The sequence below is a fragment of the Haemaphysalis longicornis genome, unplaced genomic scaffold (genome assembly GCF_048455015.1).
Source record: "Haemaphysalis longicornis isolate Haplotype H1 unplaced genomic scaffold, Haemaphysalis longicornis Haplotype H1 scaffold_8, whole genome shotgun sequence".
NCBI classification, from domain to species: Eukaryota; Metazoa; Arthropoda; class Arachnida; order Ixodida; family Ixodidae; genus Haemaphysalis; species Haemaphysalis longicornis.
The window spans coordinates 157,760,798-157,785,134 of NW_027526445.1; the positions used below are offsets into that span (position 1 = coordinate 157,760,798).

The 24,337-nt window shown below is 47.8% G+C and overlaps 1 protein-coding gene across 1 annotated transcript in view; it reads left to right on the forward strand.

The window, feature by feature from the left end:
- LOC144149024 (proteasome activator complex subunit 4-like) overlaps positions 1–18,966 on the forward strand; it is a 28,700-nt gene extending 9,734 nt beyond the window's left edge. The window contains exons 6-11 of the mRNA XM_077680568.1: positions 4,698–4,774; positions 6,528–6,656; positions 12,974–13,129; positions 15,040–15,114; positions 16,900–17,109; positions 18,796–18,966. Coding sequence (XP_077536694.1) covers positions 4,698–4,774; positions 6,528–6,656; positions 12,974–13,129; positions 15,040–15,114; positions 16,900–17,109; positions 18,796–18,882 — 734 coding nt within the window. The 3' untranslated portion in view covers positions 18,883–18,966. The remainder of the gene's footprint in view (positions 1–4,697; positions 4,775–6,527; positions 6,657–12,973; positions 13,130–15,039; positions 15,115–16,899; positions 17,110–18,795) is intronic.
- Positions 18,967–24,337: the final 5,371 nt, after the last annotated feature.

Genomic DNA, 24,337 nt, shown 5'->3' on the forward strand with positions numbered 1-24,337 from the left:
CTTTGCAAATGTCGCCGAGAGACGATAGTCGTCTAACGCCCCTGCCAAGTAAAGGCACCTTACTTCCGCTCTTCTTACTTCTTACTTCCGCTTCTATGTTGTTATTGTTGTTGTTAGCTTACTTCTTACTTCCGCTCACCTCTGATGCTGTTCCTCTCCCGTATAGCTCCTCCCAGTGTAAGCAGGTTAGAATTTCACTGAAGTAAGTGTAAATTTACCGCGTTCAACACCTCCATGCTCGAGCCTCTATGCCAGCGTCACCGTACGACAAAGACGCGCGTTCATCGGGGCACCTACACCTTTGGGTACAGTTTGAGCATGAACTAAGAAGCTGTTTGCGCACCAAAATATCTTGACGACAGTGATATACTGTCGCAGCACCATGCGTAGCAAGAAATTGGGAGGGTAGTTGGTTTAAGTATTAGGGGTAAATTTGCGTGCACTAAACGGAGTGCTCAAAGTGCACGCGTTTTTTGTGCGCGAAGTTACTATGTATATGACGAATCTTTCCGAAATGACTGACGGTAAAATTCGAGTACTACTACGTAATGTGCATCTTCAGTGTCAGCTGATCATGTAAAAGGTCTGGTAAGCTTTTTTGGCCATTCTTGCTTTTGGTTAAATAACAATTGGGATTTCGCCACTCAGCCAATTCCTGATCGAAGATGGTCGACGACAGTCGTGGAAGCTCAGTTCATTTTTTCGTCAATCCCATGATGACGCTGATGATCCCTGCTTGCGAAGAACAACGCGATAGTCCCTAACTTCACTTTAGCACCTGATGCAATGAAAGGGAGCTGGAGCTACAACGTTTTCAGCGAGAAAATTCCGGCACAGAAACGAGCGGCCCTAGCCGGCTGCTGTAGCTATTGTACGAGAATGTCATCAATTCTTTATTGCTGAAGTTTTTTCTAGACGGCATACGGGAGTGCTTGTAAAAAGCGGTGCAGGTCACTCCTTGGTTTTTATTGAGTACAGGCGTGGAGGGGCGTTCCTCAAATCAAGTCCACGTGAAGGGTCTTAGACTGGGCATGCCATTGAGATCACGTGTTGCGCGGTCCTGCTTCAAAACTGCTGCCGGTGTGGCCTTGATTAGAACTTGCTGGGAGAGGTCACTGCCTCAACGTGATTCTATCACTAGTACATTGAAGTGATGGCGCAGGATACGCACTTGCATTCATACGCATAGGGACCGGGCAGCTGGACGGGTGGCGCCACCACTCGGCGCTCCCCTCGTCAGTGGAATGAGCCGGTGCATTGGACTACACAGCCTCCCGTTGTTTTTGTCATGTTTGCTTCGGTGCTTTGAATTTTTTGGTGGTGTTGTAAGCGTATATGTGCGGTGAAACAAAGTCTAGACAGATGTGTTGGGTTCTTAGATGCAGTAATGACTACGTAAACTTGTCGGACGCTTCTAAAGTTGGGTATCGGCTGCAATGGCATGAGCGCTTTTTGCAGCGATCTGCGCTTGGCTACACCCGTTATGAGTATGAATAAAACTACTATTAGTAGTATTATTTTCTTCTTAAATTCTCTAACGGCTACGCAAACTTATTGGATGCTTGTAAGGTAGGGAATGGGCTACATTGACACGAGCGCTTTTTGCAGTGCTCTGCGCCTGGCTCCGCGCGATCTGAGTAGGAATAAAAGTATTAGCAATATTATTATTCATTTCTACCACTTTAAATTATCTTCCCTGGCTTCAATGACTACGGTTTCCACGCCAGCCTTAGCGCTGGGATACCTCGATACGTGTGCTTTAAATAGAAAGGCACCTGCATACGAGATGGATTACCGTGTAGCCGTAGAAATGTTGCAGTAGTTTACACTTTCTGTAACCGTGAGCTTTGTGCCTTCGGTTTTGGTGAGCGACACTGTGACAGCATGGGAGCCTGAAAGCCGAAGTGGAAATCCCACATTTGTGGTGGTCATTTTATCAAGAGCCAAAGTTATTCACCAACTCAACAGCCCAAGCTACAAACCATCCACCATCCCTCCTCCCCTTCCCTTTTTACCACCTGCGTAGAATAAAGGCTGGTACCGATAGTTAAAAAATGTGGCAGCGTTAACGTCAGCCGGTGTTTTTTAATGCTTAAGTATTCTTTACAGAGTACCCAAAAAAATCGTGTAATGCCTGGTGAAGACACCAAAAACGCGCGATTAGTTGCCTCAAATATGGGTGCATCATCCCGAGTGCTCCAGCACAGACACATTTACGACACGTGACAAAGTTTAGATTTGGAGAGGGGGGCATGGAAGTTCAAAATTAAACAGCAATATCACCTAGCCCTCCGTCTAATGATTATGATGGTTGAACGCAAAGCTTTCTTCCTGCGAAATCGAATGGGAAATGGTCAAAGTCAAAGACGCTGCGATCCAAAGTCCAAACTGCGTGCTGGTCAAATTCGACGCTTAACTAGTCAAAGTTTAAATCCAGAAGACAACCAAGGAAACCCATACAATAGAGCTTTGCGATAAACCCTCATCATCGTTACACGAAGGTGTGCATGATTTTTCAAGCGTAGGTGGCAGCTTGTAAACCGACCGCAGCATTCAGTTGTGAAGCTGAGTACAGGTTTCGGGCACCCTCCTGTCTTGCGTCCTTCAGCAACGCAGTATTGGTTTTTTTAAAAACCGTTTACCAACTAGCCAGCAACCGTTCTAATGTTTGTAAAGCAATGCTTCTCCACGACAAGCAATAACGTTCTACTATCATGCGGTATTTATTCTATCAACGATTCCCGATGACTGTAGTAAGAGCATTTCTGTGAAATTAAGCACGTTTCAGCCGTAGGTAATGAGGTTACAGAAGCGTCGTTCATCACAATTTCTGTTTTGAGGTAAATCTTAGAAGACACCCCCCCCCCCCCCCCCAACTTTGTCTTTCGCTTGTGCACGACGTCGACGCCATTTCGTCAACTCCCAAGGCCAGCGCCGCAGCATTCCTAGATCGGTTGCACACACCGGCTTTGTGGGAGCATTTAGCTGCAGTATACTCCTCGATACGCGAAACTGCATGCAGGCATAAAAAAATTGCATGAAGCAACGAACTTTCACTTCCAGCTTGACTTCCAGCTTGGCGCATTGAGCGTCGTCTGCTATTTGTAAATACTGAGTATGGGCGTAAATCACACACATGGCATGCCTCGTCACATCCACGTTCAAGATTTACCGATCTGAAAAATGCACGTGGGGTTACGTACGCTTTGCAAGCCGCACCGCAGAAAAACGACAGAAAGCCATGCACAATTACGCTGCGCGGACCGCCACCGGCATTCCACTGACGAGCGGTTCGCCACGGGCGGCGCTGTTCGCTGAAGCGACGGTGGTGCCATACAACGGCCGCCCGGTCCCTATAGCACAGCTTAGAAGTGTGCGGCAAAACACGGTAACGCAGAATAGAAAACGCACTGCACGATTCGCTTATTTTCCATTCTCCGTCGCTGACTTTTTTCCGCATCGGTCATATCGGAGCGGCGGAAGCTTGCCATGCTCCGGTGTCGTTACCACAAAAAAAAATACCAAGAAAAAAACCTGCGTCGCATTTAAAGGGTGTACAACGGCAGATAGGTTATTTTAACAGTAAAGCCGGGTTTCGCGCCTCGTCGAGTGTGAACACTAAAGGCATACGCTTATGCGCACCCCTTACTATACCATTTTAACGGTAATGGTCTTTCTTGGGCTACTAAAATGCAAAAAAAAATGGCGGCGCAACTTGCACTGGTGGTGAAAGGCTGGAGAAACAGCGGAGCTGGGGGTTGACCAAGCCTTACCCCCTGTGATCCGCAGTCAATGTAGGGGACCGAACGCAACGGCCTTGTAAAATGCGGCTAAACGTAGCCTCACCCCTCAACACTTAGCCTAGCCTATAGCAGGAACATCGCAACACCTAACAAAACTTAGCAAATGCTAGGGAAACCTAGCAAAACTTAGCAAAACCGTAAGAAGCAAAGTAGACCCCTAGCCACGCTGTTTCTCTCTGATGTCACATCAACAATTCAGCCAACTTTTCAACGTGCTGAGTCTTTAAAAAATCATGCACCCCTCCGTCTGACACCGACTAGTGTTGAACGCGAAACTTTCTCGTGACGGATTTTTCGGTTGTCGTCTGAGTTTAGACTGAGTTTTGACCACGTCAAAATGTACCAATCAGCAATAAGGGAAGGAATTGTAACAATGGGATTGACGCCGGCTTCATAACGTGTGGGACCCAGGCTTGATTCTGGCCACGGGAAGCGTTTTTTTTTTTTTTTCACTTCACCCGCGTTCAAGCATCATCAGCGTCTGAGAAAGTTTGTTTTCCTGCTCAGCGTTTCCGCATTGCAGACGCCATCATAGAGACCATTAAAGCTTCGCCCTAGTACAATTTCTTAAACCTTGCTGGAAAGCGTTCGATGGAAAGCGTTTCGTAATTACGTCTTCTAACACAAAGCGCAGGCAGGACCTTCTTTAGTCGTGCAATATACAATGTACCTCCGTTAAGCCTTAACACGGCCTCGTGGAGAGTTTTTTTGGCATGGCATGTTACAAGCCCACCTTTCATCAAGAATAAAAAATGCATATGCGCTCCAGGACTGAACATTAACGTTAAATGCGGACAGGAAAGAAAGATAGGGAAAGCAGCTTTGAAGGTTTCAAGCAGCTCAAACAGAATTTGGCACTTTAATATAGCATCTCCTACGTGTTCTTTTCCGCAGTGTGTAGGTGGATTCTGGCCACCATCGCTTACTCGCCGATCACCGATTTCTCCGAGTTCTTCAAACTGGTGCCAGTCGTGAGTGCTTTTTTTTTTTTTACATTCTGCAACTGAGCGTGTCATCACCTCTCAGAAAGGTTATGATTTTTACTCTCTTGCGACCCCCTTAAGTGGCAGATTTGTCTGAATTATATGTATTTAGCCTGTAATACGATGACAAAAAATGTGCGCCCTTTTACGTAGAAAGGAGTGACAATTTTGAGCGTTTACGCACTGGATATACACCTAGGCTATGGGGCACGCCGTAGTGGAGCGCTACGGAATATTTAAGACCCACACGGGATCTTTAACGTGAGCAGATATCTCAACATAAAAGCGCCTTCGTTCTCCGCCTTAGTCAGAAAAATAGCTACCTCGGTTGGTCTCGAACCCGCGCCCTTATGCTCAGCAGCACAATGTCCTTCACACTGCGCGGCCGAAGTGAGAGAAAAAAAGGGATCAGCAGTATGACTAACTGATAATTAAACCGAGGCCGTGTATCCAATTATGCGACACTGTTTTTACTACGCTGCTACAACATTGCTGGGACACTGCTACCGTCTTGCTGCGAATTCTAGGCTATGTCTGCAATCGATGTGAGTTCGTCTGCTCTCACGTAGCTCTTGACCATGTGTTTCGCATGAGGGTTACATCAGAACTGAATACGAATTATACGGATATTATTTGCAAGTGATATAAATATACTTCTAAGGTAGCCGCCACCATCATCATCATAATCATCAGATGTCTATCTAGTTCCACGATTTCCTGTTAGTTAGAGCTAGGATATATAATTTACGACCTACCACGATATCCTAAGGTATTATTCTTGGCAGCAGCTCCGGGCTTTTTACTGGCCTATGCTCAACTTTCCCCACACAGCGCCCGGAGTGGCTACATACCTCCGGAAACAATAAATTGAACATCTTAGTGACGTGGACACACATTAACACGGCCACCTTATGCATGGCGGAAAAAGTATGGGGTTGTTACTTTGCCTCTAAAAATCCACTGATGGAAAGAAGTTTAGTGAAATAGCAGACTCCTAAGGCACTTGTAGTAAAGAAACTTAACATTCGTGCGTATGAACGCCCTTCTTCGAAAGTGAATCTTGCCGCTTCTGATATACATGTTATGAAAGTGCTGCGAAACAAGCCCTGCTTGGTATTCCCGATTTGTGACGTAAACGCGAGGGCAATTATAATAAAATTCTGCTTTAATGTTTTATTTATGATCAGGAAAAAACACTAAAGTAGGCCACTGAAGCTTTATTTGTTTTACTTTTGCAACTTAATGAGCAAGTATGCCTTTCGTGTCGCCTAAGTCACTCCGTGACAGAAACGCTCACTTCACCGGACGTCGTACAAAGCAGACTTTAATCCTATCGTCCGTATAATCATTCTAGAATACAGTATATCGCTTCTATATGACTGCTAATGGCAACGTTTCCATCCTTGGCAATAATGTTGCCCTTACAGACATTTTCAATGCAGCATTTGCCTTATGTTATCGAAATTGAATTATAGAGGACCAAAGCGAGGAGGGTAGGGACCCTTTACTGGCGAAGGAAAGTAGTTGGCCGTGATGAGTGCCGCCGTGCCCCGTACGTACCGCAGTTTTAGCGGCAGCCACACCAGGTAGCCCTGAAGCATCTTTCTGCCTCTCGCAAAAGGCCCTTTGCCTTGCAACGGTTTTACTTCTGGTGTCGTTTGCTCTTATCGGATTGCAAGGACGAATGTTTGAAGGATGACATGGAGTGCGCACCTGCCTGATGGATAGGCATGCTTTCCAGCTGTGCCACGTTCAGAGCTACGACACCGATGCAGAAGTGCAGCGGGAGTGTGCGATCACCCTGGACAGCCTGGGCGATGCGCTTCTCCCACTTGACGCCATCCCGCAGGTCCTCGGCACGATTATTCAGGTAAACCTCACCGGCCCTTAGAGAACCTCCGTCACTGGTGGCCGCGCGTGTAAGACCAACGCTTTGACCATTGTTTAATAATGTCTGAGTGACAACTTGGCACAGTGAGCTGCGCTTGTGCGTTCAGTCCGGCTTTGCGAGAGGAATCACTTGATACAAAAAGTTGATCACCCCTCTAAAGCAGGACACTCCTCCTGTACCGCACTGCACGGAAACCAGTTGGACGCTCATATTCAACAGCGCAGGGTATATCTGAGGCCAAGTAGTGCAAGCAGTGTAAAAACATTAAAAGCGTATCTACTAATTTCATTCGAAACGACGGAGAAAGGGGATGCTGTTTTTGCTGTTCCTGCCGCATAAACCCTCTCTCCACTTCCACCTTCCCTTCATGTTCCTCTTCTATTCTTCACTTTTACCCTTCCAATCCCCACTCTCTCATTACTTCTTCTTCACCCCCCCCCCCCCCAATTTCCCCACACCGTCTTCTGCTTACTCTCAACATTCCGTTACTTCGTCAACATTCGGTCAACGTTACTTCGTCAGCATTCCGTCAACATCCGTCAACATTCTGCTTACTCATCTTTCCGTCTCATCCTTCACTTCCCCTCGCGTCCCCCGCTCCACATCCCACTACATCTCCCCCTCTGCTACTTTTCACCACCTCTCTCACGATTGCTCTTTAAGTCTCCCTCTTCCATTATTCTTGCTTTCCTTTTCGTTCTCTAATCCCTTAATGCTCACTCCCTCACTGATTTACTCCTCCTGCACTGCCCGCTGCACTCCTATTCCCGCAGACCTCTCCTCTCTCGTCCTTTACCTGTGCCCTACACACTTTCTTATCTTCCTCGTGCTACACTAATAAATCTGCTTCGCCTTACAGGTGACCCGTGGGTAAGCCACGACGGGATCACAGATGAAATACCAGTAAATTCTGTGTTTCTTTTTACTGGTCGGGGACTCGCACTTCAGTAACACGACCCGCGGGTGGGGCCACTCAGGGATCACAACTGGTGGGTAACCATCATCACTATCATCATCATTACCCCGGCCACCATTGACCCAGGCAGCACAGGACCATTCGGCCAAACTCAAGCTGCTGTACCTTGGCCGGCGATTTTTCATCCGGCCTTTCTCCGGCAGACGGGTACGGCCCGTGTCCAAATGTGGGCCTTTTGGCCGTACACGACCGTACTCCCAAGGCTATCCAATGGCCAGTCTCCGTCGGCCGGTCGACCGGCTTACGTTTATACGGCCAGATTCCCGCCGTAGTGTTCCGGCCATTCGTAAGCCACCCGTGTGTGGCCGAAGTACGGCCACCGGAGGTCAGCCGAGATGCGCTCGTCGGACTGTCCAGCCGGACTAAAGGTGCCTGAAGTTCGGCCATGCTACGGGCATTGGAGTTCAGCCACAGTACATTAACTGTGCTGAGGCCGGTGGACGACCACTGCATGCAGCGCAAGCAGATGACTCAGTCGCACTGTCAACAGCACAAACCCGCCCTTTTGGAAGAGCTTGTTGTTGGGCGAGTTGGCTCATATTGGTGAATAAACACGGACTTAGCGCGAACAAACAACGCATGCAAAAAGGACCGGACAAGCGGAAACTCTCTACTAACTTTTATTGGACACCGAACACACATATAAGTACACTTGTCTTCTGGTCGCCCATGCGCTCATAGCAAACTGTATCCCAAGTGCTGCTGAGCTCCGCATAACACAGAGCAACTAATTTAAAATACACGCTTCGTCATTGACAACGCTCTGTTATCGCGAATATAAAATAACACCTTTTTAAATAGGCAGTCATAAAATCAGATCAAAAAACAGTAAAGAGCACGAAGCTGAGCCTACAAATGCACAAGCTTAGCCTCTGAAAGATTTAGTATGAAAAACGTAATGCAACATTGTTTTTTGCCGCATTATTACCAGTAGAATTGGCGGTAACTTGCGCTTTTGCGCCTCTTGCCTTTCTTTGGTGGGGAGTCCCTGATATGGGGCCGGTTGAGCTCCTGCGGGGTGGCCGCTTGCTCGACGCCCTTGTAGGCTAGTTAATTTCGGCGAACCAGGGCCATCTCGAGTCGGGCAACTATGCCGCGTCGATGTCTCCAATGCTCTCCATTTCTCTAGGGGATGAATATCGTTGAGCTGATGCGTCGACGAGGCCGGCGGGCGAGGCGTGGTAGCGCTGCGACTGGCGAGGCTTAGCTGACCCGTAGGTGCGGCACAGTCTTTTTTTGGCAATAAATGGTATTCCGATGGCCTAAAAGGTTAACTGGTAATCCGCAGTGAGTCCATGCAACTTGCCGGTTCACCTAGTACCACTCATTACTGCTTTTTGTTCATTTAAAGCGTTGAAACACCGAGCGGATCAAAAAACGTGTCTGCATATCGCTCGGCTCCCTAACGGCTTTTTTCAAGACGCCAGTTTCGAGACGTGCATGGGTTCTTGGCGCCCAGATGCGTGCCGTTGTTCGGCTGTACCTCGCTTACCGAAGTAACGGCGGATAACCCGAGACTTTAAATCGGCTGATCTCCAGCTGAGCACTGGTTGCCAATTATTCTGCGGCCGTTCACTTGCCGTGATCCGGCCGAAGACCGCTAAACGAACGAAAAACGTACATTCTGGGACCGTACGTAGGCCGGTCTCATTTATTACACCGTTTTCCCGAAGAAAACGAATATTCTGCCGCAGGACGCTCAGTTCACCGTATAGAGAGCGAATGCACGTCAGCCGCACTCCGGCCGGTCTCCTTCCGAACACCAACTGCCACACGAATGCAAATATTCTGTGGCAGGTCGCTTGCCGCGCTTCGGCTGAACACCGTTTCCCGAAGGAAAAACGAATGCCCTACGGCCGGCCGTCGGCCTTTCTTTTTGTGAACGTCGGCCACGGGAAGTAAACTCGATATCTGGCAGCTACCTGCAGCTGTGTGTCTGAACACAGGTGAGCGGAGAAATACCGAAGTGCTGGTAGCCAAATGCTGGCTGTTCAACGGTTGAACAGTGGCTGCCAGAACCTGGATGCTGGCCGGACATGCCAGAAAGCGGCCATAGATGGGCTGGTCGTGGGACAGACTGTCTGTTCTGTGCTGCCTGGGGAGCCACTGGCAAGCAGACCCAGCAGTAACATTTCCGAGTGATTCTGGTGGCTCGCCTAAATGTTCTCTTGAAACCAGAAGTGGAGAGGTCTATTATTAAAAATGATGCAGATGAATGGGAGAGGGAATGAGAGGCAAAGCAGGGGAAGAGGAGTGTCGAAATAGGTGGTGGCATGTGGACGGTGGCAGAGAAGCAGAGGAAAAAGGGAGCAGGTAAGGGTGAGGTGGGGAACGTTGGAAGGATGCTCAGAGAGGAGGGAAATAAATGTGAGCAGCAGGATAAAGTGGGGAAGTAGGGCGTGTTACGAATGGGCCAGCGCCGCAGTACTTCCCCGCATCGCTCCTCGGTTGTGCGGCGAAGCCACTCGTGCTCCTTCGAAAACAGGCGCAATCATGTCGGCAACAAGTTGCGACAAAGCCTCGTCAGACGCTTCGCTCTCTGCGCATTCGGCGGCTGCCTGCGGCGGCTGAACTTCGGCGGCTGCCTGCACGGCTCGTCTCCACGCTCTTCAAGGACACAGAGGCAGGCCCCGGTGATCGCAACGGAGTCCTCCTCTCTTCCCTCTCTCGGACTCAACGTGCCCGAGGCTATGAACAGCTTACGAACTCTGGAAAGAGTGTAGTGCGTGTTCCCACGTGTTGCGTTTGACCGTTATCGCTTTTGGGTATAAATAGAGCTCCCAAGCGTTGTAACTCATTCCTGTTAGAGCAGCGAATCGATGTTGTCGCTCTGTTCGAGTCCTGTATTGTAACCTCGCCCGTCGGGGCATTGTTCTTTGGCTTCGGCTCACCTCTCGCTATGAAGTAAACAGTTACGTTAGCCTACGGCTTCTGGACTTCTTCACGGCTGCAACAGCGGCTGACCGCTCGCATCATACACGCTACCACTCGTATGCCGGAGGCCACGGAGCTCGGATCGGGTGCCCCCGCCCGGTCGCAACAGGCGTAACAGCCAAGTACGATTGGAGCATCGCCAAAACGAACACAGGCGAAGGGGCAAGAAACTGAAGGAGCAGGAATGGAGGGGAAAGGGGAATAGAAAGGGGATAGAAAATGCATTACGAGGAAAAGGTGAGAAACAAAGGGAACAAGAGTGTGAGGACGACTGTGCGAGGTACGTGGGAAAGGTGGCGTACTCACTGCCAGCTTTCGACATCCTTTGCAGCGAATCTAACTGATACGCCGGAGAGATGGAGTGAAATGTATTGGGACCGAATAAATACTAGCATCGTCTCACCGATGGTACTCCGGCCGTCGAAAGGCTGTATTATGGGAGAACAGTGGAAATCACCAGGAAGAATCATCAAGGACTAGCTACTTATCACGGGTAGAACTACACTCTACTACGGAATGCCGCAGCAAAATTTTCACTTCTCTTAGTGCACTGCTTGTAATATGAGGCGGGATGCTTCATTGTGAATGACGAAGTTCCTCCATGCGGCTGGCGCTTGTAACACAAGAACTGGCGGCGATACCTCTGCCAATATGCTGAAGGTCTGTTTTGCTCGCGAGACCACTAGAGCGGGTTCTTTGGAGATGTCATAGGATCTGACGTATTTCTTGGCGTCGGCATGCATGTTTGGCCAATAAAAGTGATGCAAGATCCTGGCGGTTCTTTTCCGAACGCCTTCATATCCAGGAGCCTTATGTACGTGCGCTGAGTAAAGCACTGGTTCTCTCAGGAAGTAGGGGGCCACCAGTTACTTGTATTGTCTCCCGGAAGGAAGCCGAGATTTGCGATACAGCAAGCCCTACTCTCGGATGAACCTTCAACGGGTTGCATTCCTTGAGGCGAACTCAATACCCGTTTTCTGGAAGTATTTTCTGCGTGTAGTCTTCCTCTTGCTTTGCCTTTAGTTCTTCTCTCTTAATTTCACTGACGGCAATGTGACTTGTTGAGGGTTTCTCGCTGTTCGTGACAAAAATCCTTTTGGGAGTTTCGGTCCTCTCACCATTGTTGTGGCGTAGGGAGTTTTCATCTGGGTCTCCAGAGGTGCCTTTAACTTCGGTTGAATGAGGCTGCCAGTTAGGGTCAGGATCGTTCGCATCTCTGACACCTGGTACATTACCGATCGCAATGTCATAAAGGGAGTATGGCATACAGCTCGCGAAAATGTTTCCCCAGGAGTGGGGCATGCGCACGGGATATATGCCTTCTCAAGATGGCGAATTGTCTTGTCCGAAAAAATTAGTCGTTGACTGACTCTTGAGACACTCTTTCGGGACCAAGTCCCTCTTTACAATGACAGCATTGCTGCCAGAATCTCGCAGAACGAATATTGGTTTTCTGGCAAATTATCCAACTACGACTGGGAAATCACTACTCAAGAATAGTTTTTTGGCTTGTTTCTGGCAAAAAAAAAAAAAAAAACAGATTCGCCAAGCGCAGTTCACATCAAAGATACACGCGCAGACGTTATCTGCGGGCTCCTTCGATCGGCAGTTTTTAGTTTTGTGGCCGGGTTCGCAACATTGAAAGCAATAAACTTGTTCGGACATGCGGCAGTCCTGGGCACGGTGGCCAATTCTGTGGCATAAAAAGCATGTGGGAGATTTTCTGGAGGGCTCCTTCTGGCGGCCAGGTGGACCAGGTGTGTACTTTGGCCCAAGTTTTCCGTGCCTACGTTTTCCACTGCGCTCTGCAATGTCAGCATATATGAACCGTTTCACCAGTGCTAGAAGTTGGCAAAAAGTTTTGAATTTCGTCTTTGATTGATTGTTGTAGGGTTTAACGCGCCGACGCAACGCAGGCGATGAGGCGCGCCGTAGTGGAGGGCTCCGGATTAATTTTGACCACCTGGGGATCTTTAACGTGCGCCGAAATCTCGTACACACGGGCGTTTTTGCTTTTCGCCTCCATCAGAAAAGCGGCCGCCGCGGCCTGAATTTCGTCTTCGTGCTCCTTTCAATGGCAGAAGATTTTGCAATGGTATACTCAGCCTTCTGAAGCTGGACACGGCTTTAAAAATCGACACAATGCAGCAACCCTAAAAGATAGGTGTAAAAAATCTGTCTTGGTTCACCTAGTTGAAATCGATCTAAATTTTTCGCATATGACATTGAGCCAGCCTTAGTTTAGAGAGGGTTCAACATTGGCTCGAAATATTTAACTCCACCTTGAACATCATCTACAGCCGTGTGCAGAAAACTGGCACGGACGCCGCAGTTAGAACCATTACACTTTCTCACTTGTTATCATTTCCATTCGCATTGCGTACAGGTGATGGGGAGCCCAGTGTGGCAGGCTCGCGCTTCCAGCTGCAACCTCTTACGATCCTTGGTGGACGCCAACCTGTTCCTTGTGAGCGGCTCCTCCAAGTGGAGGAACCTGGTTGTGCAACACACGCTCGCCCTTCTCAAAGACGATCACCTCGAGGTTGGTGTCCATAGACCTACTTTAGATTCTATTGTTTCTTTGGCTCTAATCGTGTGGTAATGTGGAAATAAAGAAGGGCGACATCTACTTAGACAGCCATCACTGCGGTCAACCCCATGTATATAGACTCGGATACTTCGAACTGTTGCTTATAGCGAATAGTATTACTGTTCCCTTGAAATGGTTTGCGTGCATCGTGTAATGTCCACAGCGAATTATAAAACCTGTTATTCAATCTGCTTTAAATGCCATACATCGTTGCTTAACTAGCTTAATGGTTTCTGTAGGATTAAAGTGCACATTCGCTCCCCCACCTCCCCCCCCACCCCCCTAAAAATGTGGTTGATCCCTCTTTCATAGGAATCGGTAAAACACGAAAGTGAAATGTGCCTTCACAGGAGCCTTTATTGTGCATCCATATGAACTTCACATCGCTATTTGTATGAGGTCGGTATGGCACCGTTAGACGCATCAACGTTAGACACTGTATCATGCGCATGAACGTTGCGTAAGTACAACTGAAACCACAGCCCCTTGAAAACCATGCGAACGAAACGGAACCGAAACCGAAACCTAAAGCAGTAGGTGGCGGAGGACGCCTCAATTCACCCGCGTCCCGCTTGCACAAAGACGCTGGCATTGAGGCGCCAACTGTCGGGGATTACTAGTGTCATAATGAACTACTTCGCTTCACTTCTCCTAGACGGCATCTGAATGAAGAAAGTAGTGGAAAATATATAAGGCGCGTTCGTAGACCTACTTGCGCTTGAATTCGTATAGCGGTGGGCAGAGCGCTAGTTACCTAACATTGCGGCGAGAGAGTTCGTGGCTCGAATCCAGGCACAGCCGCGTCAGTTAGAACTTTTTCTGGCGACGTTATTTCTGTGACGGATATGACGCCAGACAGATCTTGGTGCACCCGGGCATAAAACACTTTCGTGTTAAAATGAACGCATAAGCAATGGCAGGAGATAGATAGACGCCGCGCGTGGCGAGCAGTGTAGACGATTCGGAAAAGAGGCGGCGGCGGTGGAGACGAGTATAAAGTGCACCTGCAACCATAACTCCCTCCGTAAACGGCCATACTTCACTTCGCAGCACAACATGCGGGAAAGTCAGCTTACAAAAACCAAGATTACACTGATCTGTTTAAAGTCGACTTCACCTTCAAACACGCATGAATTCTTAGAATAACATTGTTAGGGTAATATAAGCCGTCTCAATTGTTTCAACGTGCAGGCCCTGGTACCTCGGTTTTTATCTTTTCGTGCATTTTTTTTTTTTTTTCATGGACTTACCACAAGTCCCCGAGTTTTCGTTCCACACGTCGTTTTCTTTTCCCGTGGGCTCGAGAACTCGGGGTATCAAAATACAGCGTTGCTGTAAAAAGATCAACTGAGCAGCCACCGTAGCTACGGAAACTTCTTAACAGTGGGCCGAAGTAACCAGCAGCACCACAGACAGTCCTATTTCCTGGGCTCCGTCAGCCGCGACGCTAATGCGTGTAGCAGCAGCAGAAGTACACGGCAGTTTGTGTTCTTTTTCAATGAGGATAGGATTTGTTGCGCTTATGATACGCAAAAATATCTGTCTGTCTGTCCGTTCCTCCTCCCTCCCTCCTCCCTCCCTCTCTCGATTCATCCTTCCATCCGAAAGTTGAAACATAATTCGCCAAAAAACGTAAACTATATAGAGAAACCTGTTCAAAACTCTTAGAACTTCTTGATTAAGTCACGCATGTTCGATTAGCATAAAAATAAAACATCAGGCACATTAAGAGAAAAATCGAGGTACTTAACCGAGACTACACGCGTCCATTTAGATAAAAACACACGTTAGTTTCTTAGAACCATAAATGCATATTATTTAATTTTTGCAGTGCATATTTGTGAACGAACGAAAAATTGCAGGTACGCGAGTCTGCTGCGGAAACCCTGACCCACCTCTTCCTGGGTGGACTCCTGGAGGTCACCGACGAGCTTGTAGTGAGTAGCATATGGGCTCCACGTTCCCCACTTTTCAAAGAGGAAGTTCTGTGCTTCGGGACATGCTTAACCTTTTCTTCACAGTAACGTTCAATCTGGACCGAGAAAGAGCTGGCGATATGATTTGCAGTCATATATGGCAGGACGAAATGCCTCCGTTGCTTCAAATAAAGACGACTTGGTAGATTATTAAAGGGTGTGTCTCCAAATGCCCGCTAGATATTCTGAGGCTTGCCATCCTGCTACTTTGAAGATGCCAGACAGCGCGTTTCTCAATTCCTTATTGTCATCTTTTCAACGATGCAAATTGGCAGCTTGTTCATTGTCCCAGAAAAGATCCCCGTAATATTGCGCCCTCAACGCACCATTTCGAAAATATGTTGACGTGTGGACAGGAAAACACGAAGGCAAAAAAAAAATAATTTGTCGAATTTGAAAAAAACTATGCTTTAGTAACTAACTCACTTTCGTAAGAAGCATTCGATTACGATATATGGAATATGAAAGGGGTCTCCCACCCCTAAAGTTCTCAATTTTCTATGGTTGACAGCATCGTTGCACAATTCGGAAAAAATAAGTAGACAAGAACATTTCAGTGACAGTAGTTACTGCTGAAGTCCCTTAAACGCAATGAAGCAGCTTTAGCTGCCCCATTCCTACGCCGAAGGAAGTCCAGCCAAATCCTTGCAGCTGACTGTTTCCCGTATTTAAGTTTACTTTTGTTTGGGTTCTAGCACAGAAATAGTCTCCCGCATTTCATGTTATTTCATAAAAAATGCGATGCGTTTCGTCCGGGATTCACTGACATGCAGTTTTGGGGCAACACCGACAAAAAATTTCTTAATTTTTATCGTTGTACACGCGGACTATAAGTTGACGTTTAGAATTTCTTGGCTCTTTATTGCGTGCTTTTGGTGAAACCAAACAGGTGCCTATGTCGTTAGGAATTATTACACTACAGCGATTAGGCAGGTAATCAACTTCACTTTTTCTCTTACTGTTAGAGATTTCGCGAAAGCATAACTTGGCGTTATTGGCTACCAAGCTCCCAAATTGGTCACTTCAGTGTTGCAGGGAGGTCGATATTTTTGTATACCTTACCTGTTTTCCATGGTACTGCACGGGGCTTGAAGAAGAGGGAGCTGGTTTGGGCCTGTTGGCAGGACATTGCAAAAAACTGTGGTTGATTCCTCTGTCATAGGAATCAGTGAAACACGAAACTGAAATGCGCAGCGAAATCTGCAGCTGAGCATGATTTGCGTGTCGGTGGCTGCCTTGTGGGTGTGCTTGGCGAGCGACGTCCTGCTGGTGGGTCGCTTCGGCAAAGGGGTACTGGCGTCATTTCCGTGACGGATATGACGACAGTGAAATATTGGTGTATCCTGGCATAACACATTTTCGATTTAAAATATAAAACTCGAAAACGAACAACGCGAAGTATAACGTACTCTTTAGTACTAAAGGTTGCTTCCCCGCAAAAAGACCCTGTGTGCAGGGGCGCACCCTTTACAGGCCGCTTGCTTCATTCTACTGGCGTCACTTCCGTGACGGATATGACGTATGTGAAATCTTCGTGTATCCGGGAATAAAACACTATCGTGTTATAACATTGGTAGCGCTAACACAGAGAAGGAAGAAGCGAGAAGTGAACACAAGGCGTTACTTCCAACTTGGAAGTTAGCGCCTTATATTTTTTGGACGAACCAATATTTTTTGGACGAACGAGGTTAAGGATAACGCGTCTTCTCCTGTGGTTCCAACTAGCAACGCGCCTTTCGTCTACAGGCATTGTTCCGCGACCAGTGCTTGAGCAAGGCGAACGGGGGAAGCGCGGATGTCCCAGGTCCACAGGAGCCAGGCGAACTTGTGGAGCGGCATGCCGGTATATTGGGACTATGCGCGTGCATCAACGCCTACCCGCTGGACCTGCCAGCCTTCCTGCGGGACGTGATGGCCATGCTGGAAGAGCGGCCGGAAGATCCCCCTTTCATATCGGTGAGTGCCCCCGTGACACCTGAGACTTCGTTATCCTTTGCAATAGCTAAAATTCTCAGAATGGAAACCCTGCCCTAGGGGTTATTATTCCCCCGGTAGGCTTAGTTAAGGAGAATATAGGATAGCAGAAAAGAGATCCATCGTTTTGCACAAGTGGTGCCGATTGGAGAGCAATGAAAGAATACATCTTTATCTTCCCCAAAATGCCGGCGAAAAAATTAGTCCAAGTCCTTCCGTGTAACCTCGCATAGCGCAGCTTTCGCGTGTGGGCTGTGAAGGCTATCACCCCTCCCGAAACGTTCCTGACATGCAGCACTACATGAGTACGGAGTTCTTACATATCCTGATTTGTGACCCATGCCGACATAGGCAGTAGGATATTTTTGAACGGTTTATACCATAACAGAAGTTTTAACCACGTGTTTTTGTCTGTAAGACTGTCATAACAGCCAAATCATGGTTATTTTGAATGCTGTATGATTCGGACTGTGTGCAAGACATACCAAGCATGATTGAAGATGGAGACATGAAAACTGCGTCAATCGTTCATACGAAGATAAATTCTTCAATTTTTTTTCGCAAAGAATATGTGCTTTGGCTTCACAATCAGAGCGCCATACGTCGCACTAATTCTGTATTCCCGTAATTCCATAATATAGGAAAGCTCCACTAGGAAAAAAAGCCCGCCTCGTGCCTCCACAGTGTGCGAGGCCCCATATGGTCTTGAACCTACTCAACGGTGACGCAATGGCAGACCAGTTCTCAATACACCGTTCGTTCGGAAGGTGTACACATGAGGAGTGGAGGCGACAACAACGGCAAACCGACTATGTGGCCGCGCACAAGTGATCCAAAGCGCTCTGCTGCTGAAACATTAGGCTCAAGCACGGCTCGATCGGAAGGTGTTCACGCAGTCACACATCTTGTAGCTAAAAGTGCCCAGACGAAGGACGTGGTTCTGAGCCACGCCAACTGTCGTCGGTTCTAAAACTATACCGGAACATTCACACATAACTCTGTGCCGGTTCCTTGGTTTTTTGCGCTCACAGCAAAACGATACCCAACAGCAGTTATTGGGTGTTGGGGAGACCGTAGAATTTCGCCACAACCGCCTTCTCAGGTGATGAGATGAGGAGAGGCCATTTCTAACTTTGTAGACTGCTCAAACATCACGTGTAAGGTTCCAGTTGTAGTTGGCAACTTTGAAAGGTTTCCAGCATTTGGACCTATTTTCGTAGCTCTGTGTTGTTTTCAATGCTTACGATTCCGCAGAAATACTGTAGCAGTTCCTCGCCCTATGACTATCTTACGTAAGATATGTAAATCGCTCAGATGCCACGTTTATTCTCAACTGTACACCATTTTGCGCGGCGTTGTCGTTTGTCCACAGCTCCATGATACCTGAACACCGTAGAACAAGGCGTGGACAGTCTTGAACTTGTCGGGAGGCAGATCCCGCCGGTTCTGCTTTGAAATCCGCTGGGGTTAAAATTGCGTGTATTAATGTAAGGCTGCAGTGGGTGCAAGTTTTGTGAGCTTAATTGTACTAATAAACCTACGTGACTTGAGGCTCGAAACTGTGTTAAATGTTATGCGCCCAAATTACGAATAACCAAATTGTGTATTATATGACAAAAAGTTCGCTGACTTGCATTTTGGGGTTTTTTTTGCCGTTTTTTACATGAGACCACCATCAAAAAAGGAATATCGGACTTCCATCGGAATCACCAATTGAGAAGGAGCACGGGGCGACATTTACCGGCGACAAGCTAACCGCGATCAACGACCGGCGGCTATTTCTCAGCTACAGCACCTCGTTGGACCAATAGCACGGCCTTTTCGCATAGCTCAAAATTTTCATGCTGTATTTTACGCCGTTTCGAAGGGAATTGTTTGGGTGCCGTACTCTTCGCATAATAAAACTTACGAGAAAACTCGGTAAAGTATCACTTACCTTGGGCAAGTGGTACTCAGGCCACTGTACTGCCCTATGACGTAGTGATGTGGGGTACGGGGTCCAGCACAGCTTATTATTGATACCCACTCTATGGCAATCCTAAAGCATTCTGTAAAACATCCGGTCAAGATTAGGAGTATGTTCTGTGGCAGCCGACCGTCGCCCAAGCAGAAGCTTGAGAAGCGCCCTTCGCAGTGTCCTGTTTAGCAAAAAGAGGATGGTAATACGTTGCTTTGGTGCCGATGTAATATTGTAATATTGCTTCAATATCGGTAAAAACGTAGGTGATAGGTACGGCGTGAACCAAGCATTGACTACCCCCGACAACCTGAGCAGCTTATTCCTAGTCGTAACAAAATATATAGCCCTACCACTAATGTAGATATGGAATATCAGCGAACGTATTGAATTGCATATCGCAACTGCCTGTATTCATCGAATATAAACGCATTCACATAACTTCGTTAGAAATCATTTTAAATCAATTGTGACGCTTTATTTTAGATAGTTTGAATAAAACAAGTAGTCTAGTGGCTCCTGCTCCAAGATAGCCTGTCTCTTGGTGAGGTCAGTACTTAAGCCTCGACTTGTTTATTAGGCGCAGTTCAAATGCATGACTGAGACGGAGTTTAACGGACTTGAGGTCATTAACAGAGCCGCAATGCGCACCATCCCCTGCCTCCCTGCACCCGATACCATCGCTCCTAGCTGAGGCTCAGCTGAACACGCTTGACGAACTGGTTGAACAACGGCGCTCAGCCCGTATGCACAAACGTACTTCTGTTGCGCAAGCAGCGGCCTTCGCTAGTTACATGGGCTGTTCTGTACCTGCTTCACCAGATCGCACTAACCAGGCTGACATGGCTGTATCACCAGGTTACCGACAACCGGCCATTCACTCTACTTCATATTTGACCGACAGGAAAAGCAAGTGCGATGGTATTACTACTGACTGCTGAGACCCAGTACCAGGTGGTAGAGGGCTTCGTGGATGCTGGGGGCAAGGATGCCATTTTACGTACTCTGATGCAGTGTCCCTTCTAGCTAGATGCCTCTCAAACTTGCCTTACCAAACCATCCGCACACTGCCATCTCTACTGGTGGAGCTCACAGCCATCTGGGATGGCCCACAGGCACTAACGCCGGCCCTATAGCGCGCCCCGGGGCTTCGATTCTGCGTCTTACCACCGCGCTACCACGCCCTGTTCAATGATACCTCCTCCTTCTGCACTGATCCTACCGAACAAGCTGATGCGGATCATCATCCATTATGGGCGTGTCCTTCAATGAACTCAGCCAGAAGTTGACACCTTAGAGGCACAGGCCTCCATTCTTGAGGACCCCGTGACCTCCAGCGGTGGCTCTGGGGACCCCACCACCACTCCTACTTGCCTTCTTCCGAGAGACGGATGCTTACCTGTACCTGTAAAAAGGTTATTTTATGTCAACGGGCATATTATTGCAAACAAAAAGAAGTTACAGTCGTTTTCGGTAATCATACTCCCTCCCTAAATGGCCATGAAATGACAGCAGGCTGGAATCCTGTAGCAGTTACAACTTCACAGGGAAGTAATTACGACGAATAAATAGACGCAGTGTCACGGTGAGTTGCCTTAACTTCCGATTTCTATATAATTTTTTCCAAGACACTGACATTATATTGAGAGCTACAGAGCATTTATACACTAACTGTGGAAACTATGACGATGAAAAACGTTTTTTTAATGAATGGCATAGAGAAGGGGCAGAGAAAGAGAATATGCTGTGGGCGGACATCCTAGTCCTGTAGGCCGCGGGCCTTCACAGCCGTACTGGCTCGCGATATTGGGAACTCTGGTTTTCAAGCCAGCTGCTGCGCAGCAAGCTGTCCCTTCGGTAGAGGCAGCAGGGAAAGGGGAATGGAGAGTTGGCGAGACAAAGCAGTACGAAGTGGGGAGTTGTGTTAGGAGTATCTGGGAAGTAAGGGCAGTCGTAGGAGTAGGTAGGTAGTGAGATTTCATGAAGTTGATGGGGATGGTAGTAGGTGTGGGTTTGCAGTCGCGCCAGATGCGAGCGTCCGCCGTGGAAACGGGGCGATGGGGAGGGGCAAAGGCCAAGCGGGAGGCTCTGTAGTGGTGGCGGATATCCATGTACGTTCGGGGGAGGGGCTCAGGACCGGAGGGTCGCAGAGAGGTTCGTCGTCTTCCCCTTCTGGAAATGTCAAGAAGATGAGATCATGGGTGGCATGTGCCACTTAATTCCAAAGAGCGGATGTATGGGCAGTAATTCATACAATGCGAGTCAGGTGTAGGTCAGGCCGCTTATAGAATACGGTCGCTGCTTGAGTCGGTATACTTCCTGATGGAAAGAACCGACAAGCCGCTTGCGAGTCCATCAGTGCGGTAACGTAAAAGGATGGGGCGTGCGTTATTTCTAGACCAATGGCTGCTTCTTTGGCTGTGGTGAAGGGGGTGGTCAAAAAGGTAAACTCGAGACGGAAGTTTTGATTCTGCGCGGCGGTGTTGACGGATGCAAGTTCTGTCGGTACCTAGCCTATACAGCTTGGTCTTTGAAAGCTGGTTTTCCCACATATTGTATCTGTTGAACAGTTAGAGCATGGCCATTTACGAAGGAACTATGGTTACAGGCCCAGTTTAGGTTATTTGCGACCGCAGCCGACTCTTTGGTGAATCGTGTGCTAGCTACGCCAAATCATCTCTCTCCCTCTAAAACAGTGCAATGGCGCACGTTCTTCAGCTGGTGGCGCACTATAGACCACGCCGTGACCAACGTAACAGCGATATAATAAAACGTCAATAGAGAATTTTAGCAGTCCATCTGTTGCGTCATGTACGTTGTTACCGTGATTACCGGAACCGGACTGCGCATGCGCGTGCGGAAGAGCGAGGGGGAAGGGCGAGGAGGCTCAACCCACCGTGGCGAATGCACGCACATGCCAAAAGCCGGCCCGCGGAGCTAATCCCCCTACCGCGACGAATGTCCAAGTGCCCAGACGTGTCCCAGTCAACTCACTACGTACACGACGGAACAGACGGGCTGCTAAAACTCTCGATTGTCTCTTCCCACCAACTGCGTGTCTCTTTAGTCTGTGATGTAGAGATGGCGCCACTGCCACCACAATGCAACTTAGCAAATTTCCAATATAACAAGACCCCGGCATATCATGTCCCAGCGGAGCGTCAGCTTCTCTGTGCTTCCCTCTTCACAGAGTTGAAGGTTTGTGATTTATACTTCATATGTCCTAACCACGTGACAGTAACACCTGCATAAATATTTCACATGTTTTCAACACAAAATGAATTGCCTTGGTATAGCGCTGATAATATGCTTCATATCTCCCCAAGGTAGATAGTGTACCTGTGTTTTTCGACTAATAATTCTAGCGGTGCTGTTACCAGCAGCCTCAAAATAACGTTTTCCGTTATGGTCATAAGCTGCTTTACGATGTATTCTCTTCTCTGATTTTTATCCAAGAGCATTTCATTAATGTACCAGTCACCTCTACAGCTCTGAAGATAACTTCCTTTTAAAATTGTTTTGAGTGGGCCGTCCGACTTCGCTCTAAGCTCTCCACTAAAGTGACGTCCGATCACGTTATCTTGCCTAAGGCCACTTTTGGCCCTACTGCGCACTCCCAAACGTTCCAGATTGGTTAATATCAAAGCGCCTAGTCCTTCCTGTAACCTCATTTAACCCAACCAGATCTGACCCCCCTAATGTAAGCCAGCCTAACGTAAACTGGGGTAACCTTATATCCCTGGGGTAACCTGGGGTGTACCCTTGTACTTTGTACCTTTGCATTTTGAACCTGTGCACAATGCAGCTGAATACTATACTTGTGCCGCATACTGTTCCGCATACTGTGTCGCACACATTCTGCGTTGCACTCGTGTCTGAGGCGGCAGTTACTGCCTCCATGTTCTCTGTTGTACATCCACCCTGTACCGGCCCCTGGGCTAACAGTATGAATAAATAAATAAATAAATAAATAAACTTAACCTAATACGAAGTTATCTAGCATTCAAACGGATCACCTAAAACGCTTGACACCAGGTTACAGGTCTAAACTAAGGCTAATTACCAAAACAACAAATAAAAAATTGCACCCACCTCCCCGCGAGGGGAACCCTATGTAGATGCGACGCATCGTGGGGTTGACTTGGTGCTTCCGTCGGATTGATTCTGAAATCGCGTGAAACGTGTCAGGAACGCGTATGATTATTATGTTTTATGAGTATTATTATGTTTTATTGGCCAATCTTGGTCAATCTCTCTAAGTGGTATGCTTGGGGCTTCGCTGTCGCAACGACCTTTACTCCATCATTGTTGCTGTAAGTGGGAGCGTCTTTTCTTTTACTGCACGTGTTAATCATTGCCCCATCATGCGTTGTATCAGTAGCTTCTTGACGTATTTTGAATGAGTCAAGGATATAAGGCGCGTTCGTAGCATTTGATTCTGTCTCGGTTTTGTGGCGCAGTGGGAAGAGCACCATGTACCTCGCGTTCCGCCCACAGGGTCGTGGGATCGAAATCGGGCGCCGCTAACTATTATTCTTTTTATAGTGTAGGGGGAGGGGTGTGGACGGACAGCAACGCCGTATGGAGGGACAAGGCAAGTGAATGAGATGCAGTCGCATCTAGAATAAAAAACAGCATAAAAGCTGGATCCGTATTAGCCCAGTCATAAAAATGCCATCGGACGACACTCTAAACAATGCGTTCCATGTATCACCTGTAAACCCCAGGTCTTCGGGAATCGGATATTCCTTTTATGGAATGGATGTGCTGAATCATTTGTGTTCTTTTCGCAGACCCCACATGCCAGATCATTTCAGTGTACGTTCCCAGAAGGCTGTTCGTTCTCGAGCAGCCTGTTATAGCCTAAAGCTAAACACGACGGTGTCACCACCCAAAAACAATCGTCATCACCATCATACTTTCCAAAAATGTGGGGTATAAGTGCCGTCTGGCGGTACCGTAAGCACTCCACTAAAGCGGCGTCCACAGGCGTTGCGATGAAACAATGCGCCTGTGGCACTACTTTGGCCTTCTTTAACGTGACGTAACGTAAACTAGCCTAATATAACCTAACGGACAGAAAAACCGAAGCCATGAAAATTATAATTAAAACTAAAACGGACAGAAAAACCGAAGCCATGAAAATTATAATTAAAACTAAAGATGTAAAAAATAAAAAAAACGGGAAATCCTCTACTCGAACCATTGCCCTTGATAACAGGAAGCTAAAACGCAACTTCTGCACTATAGGTT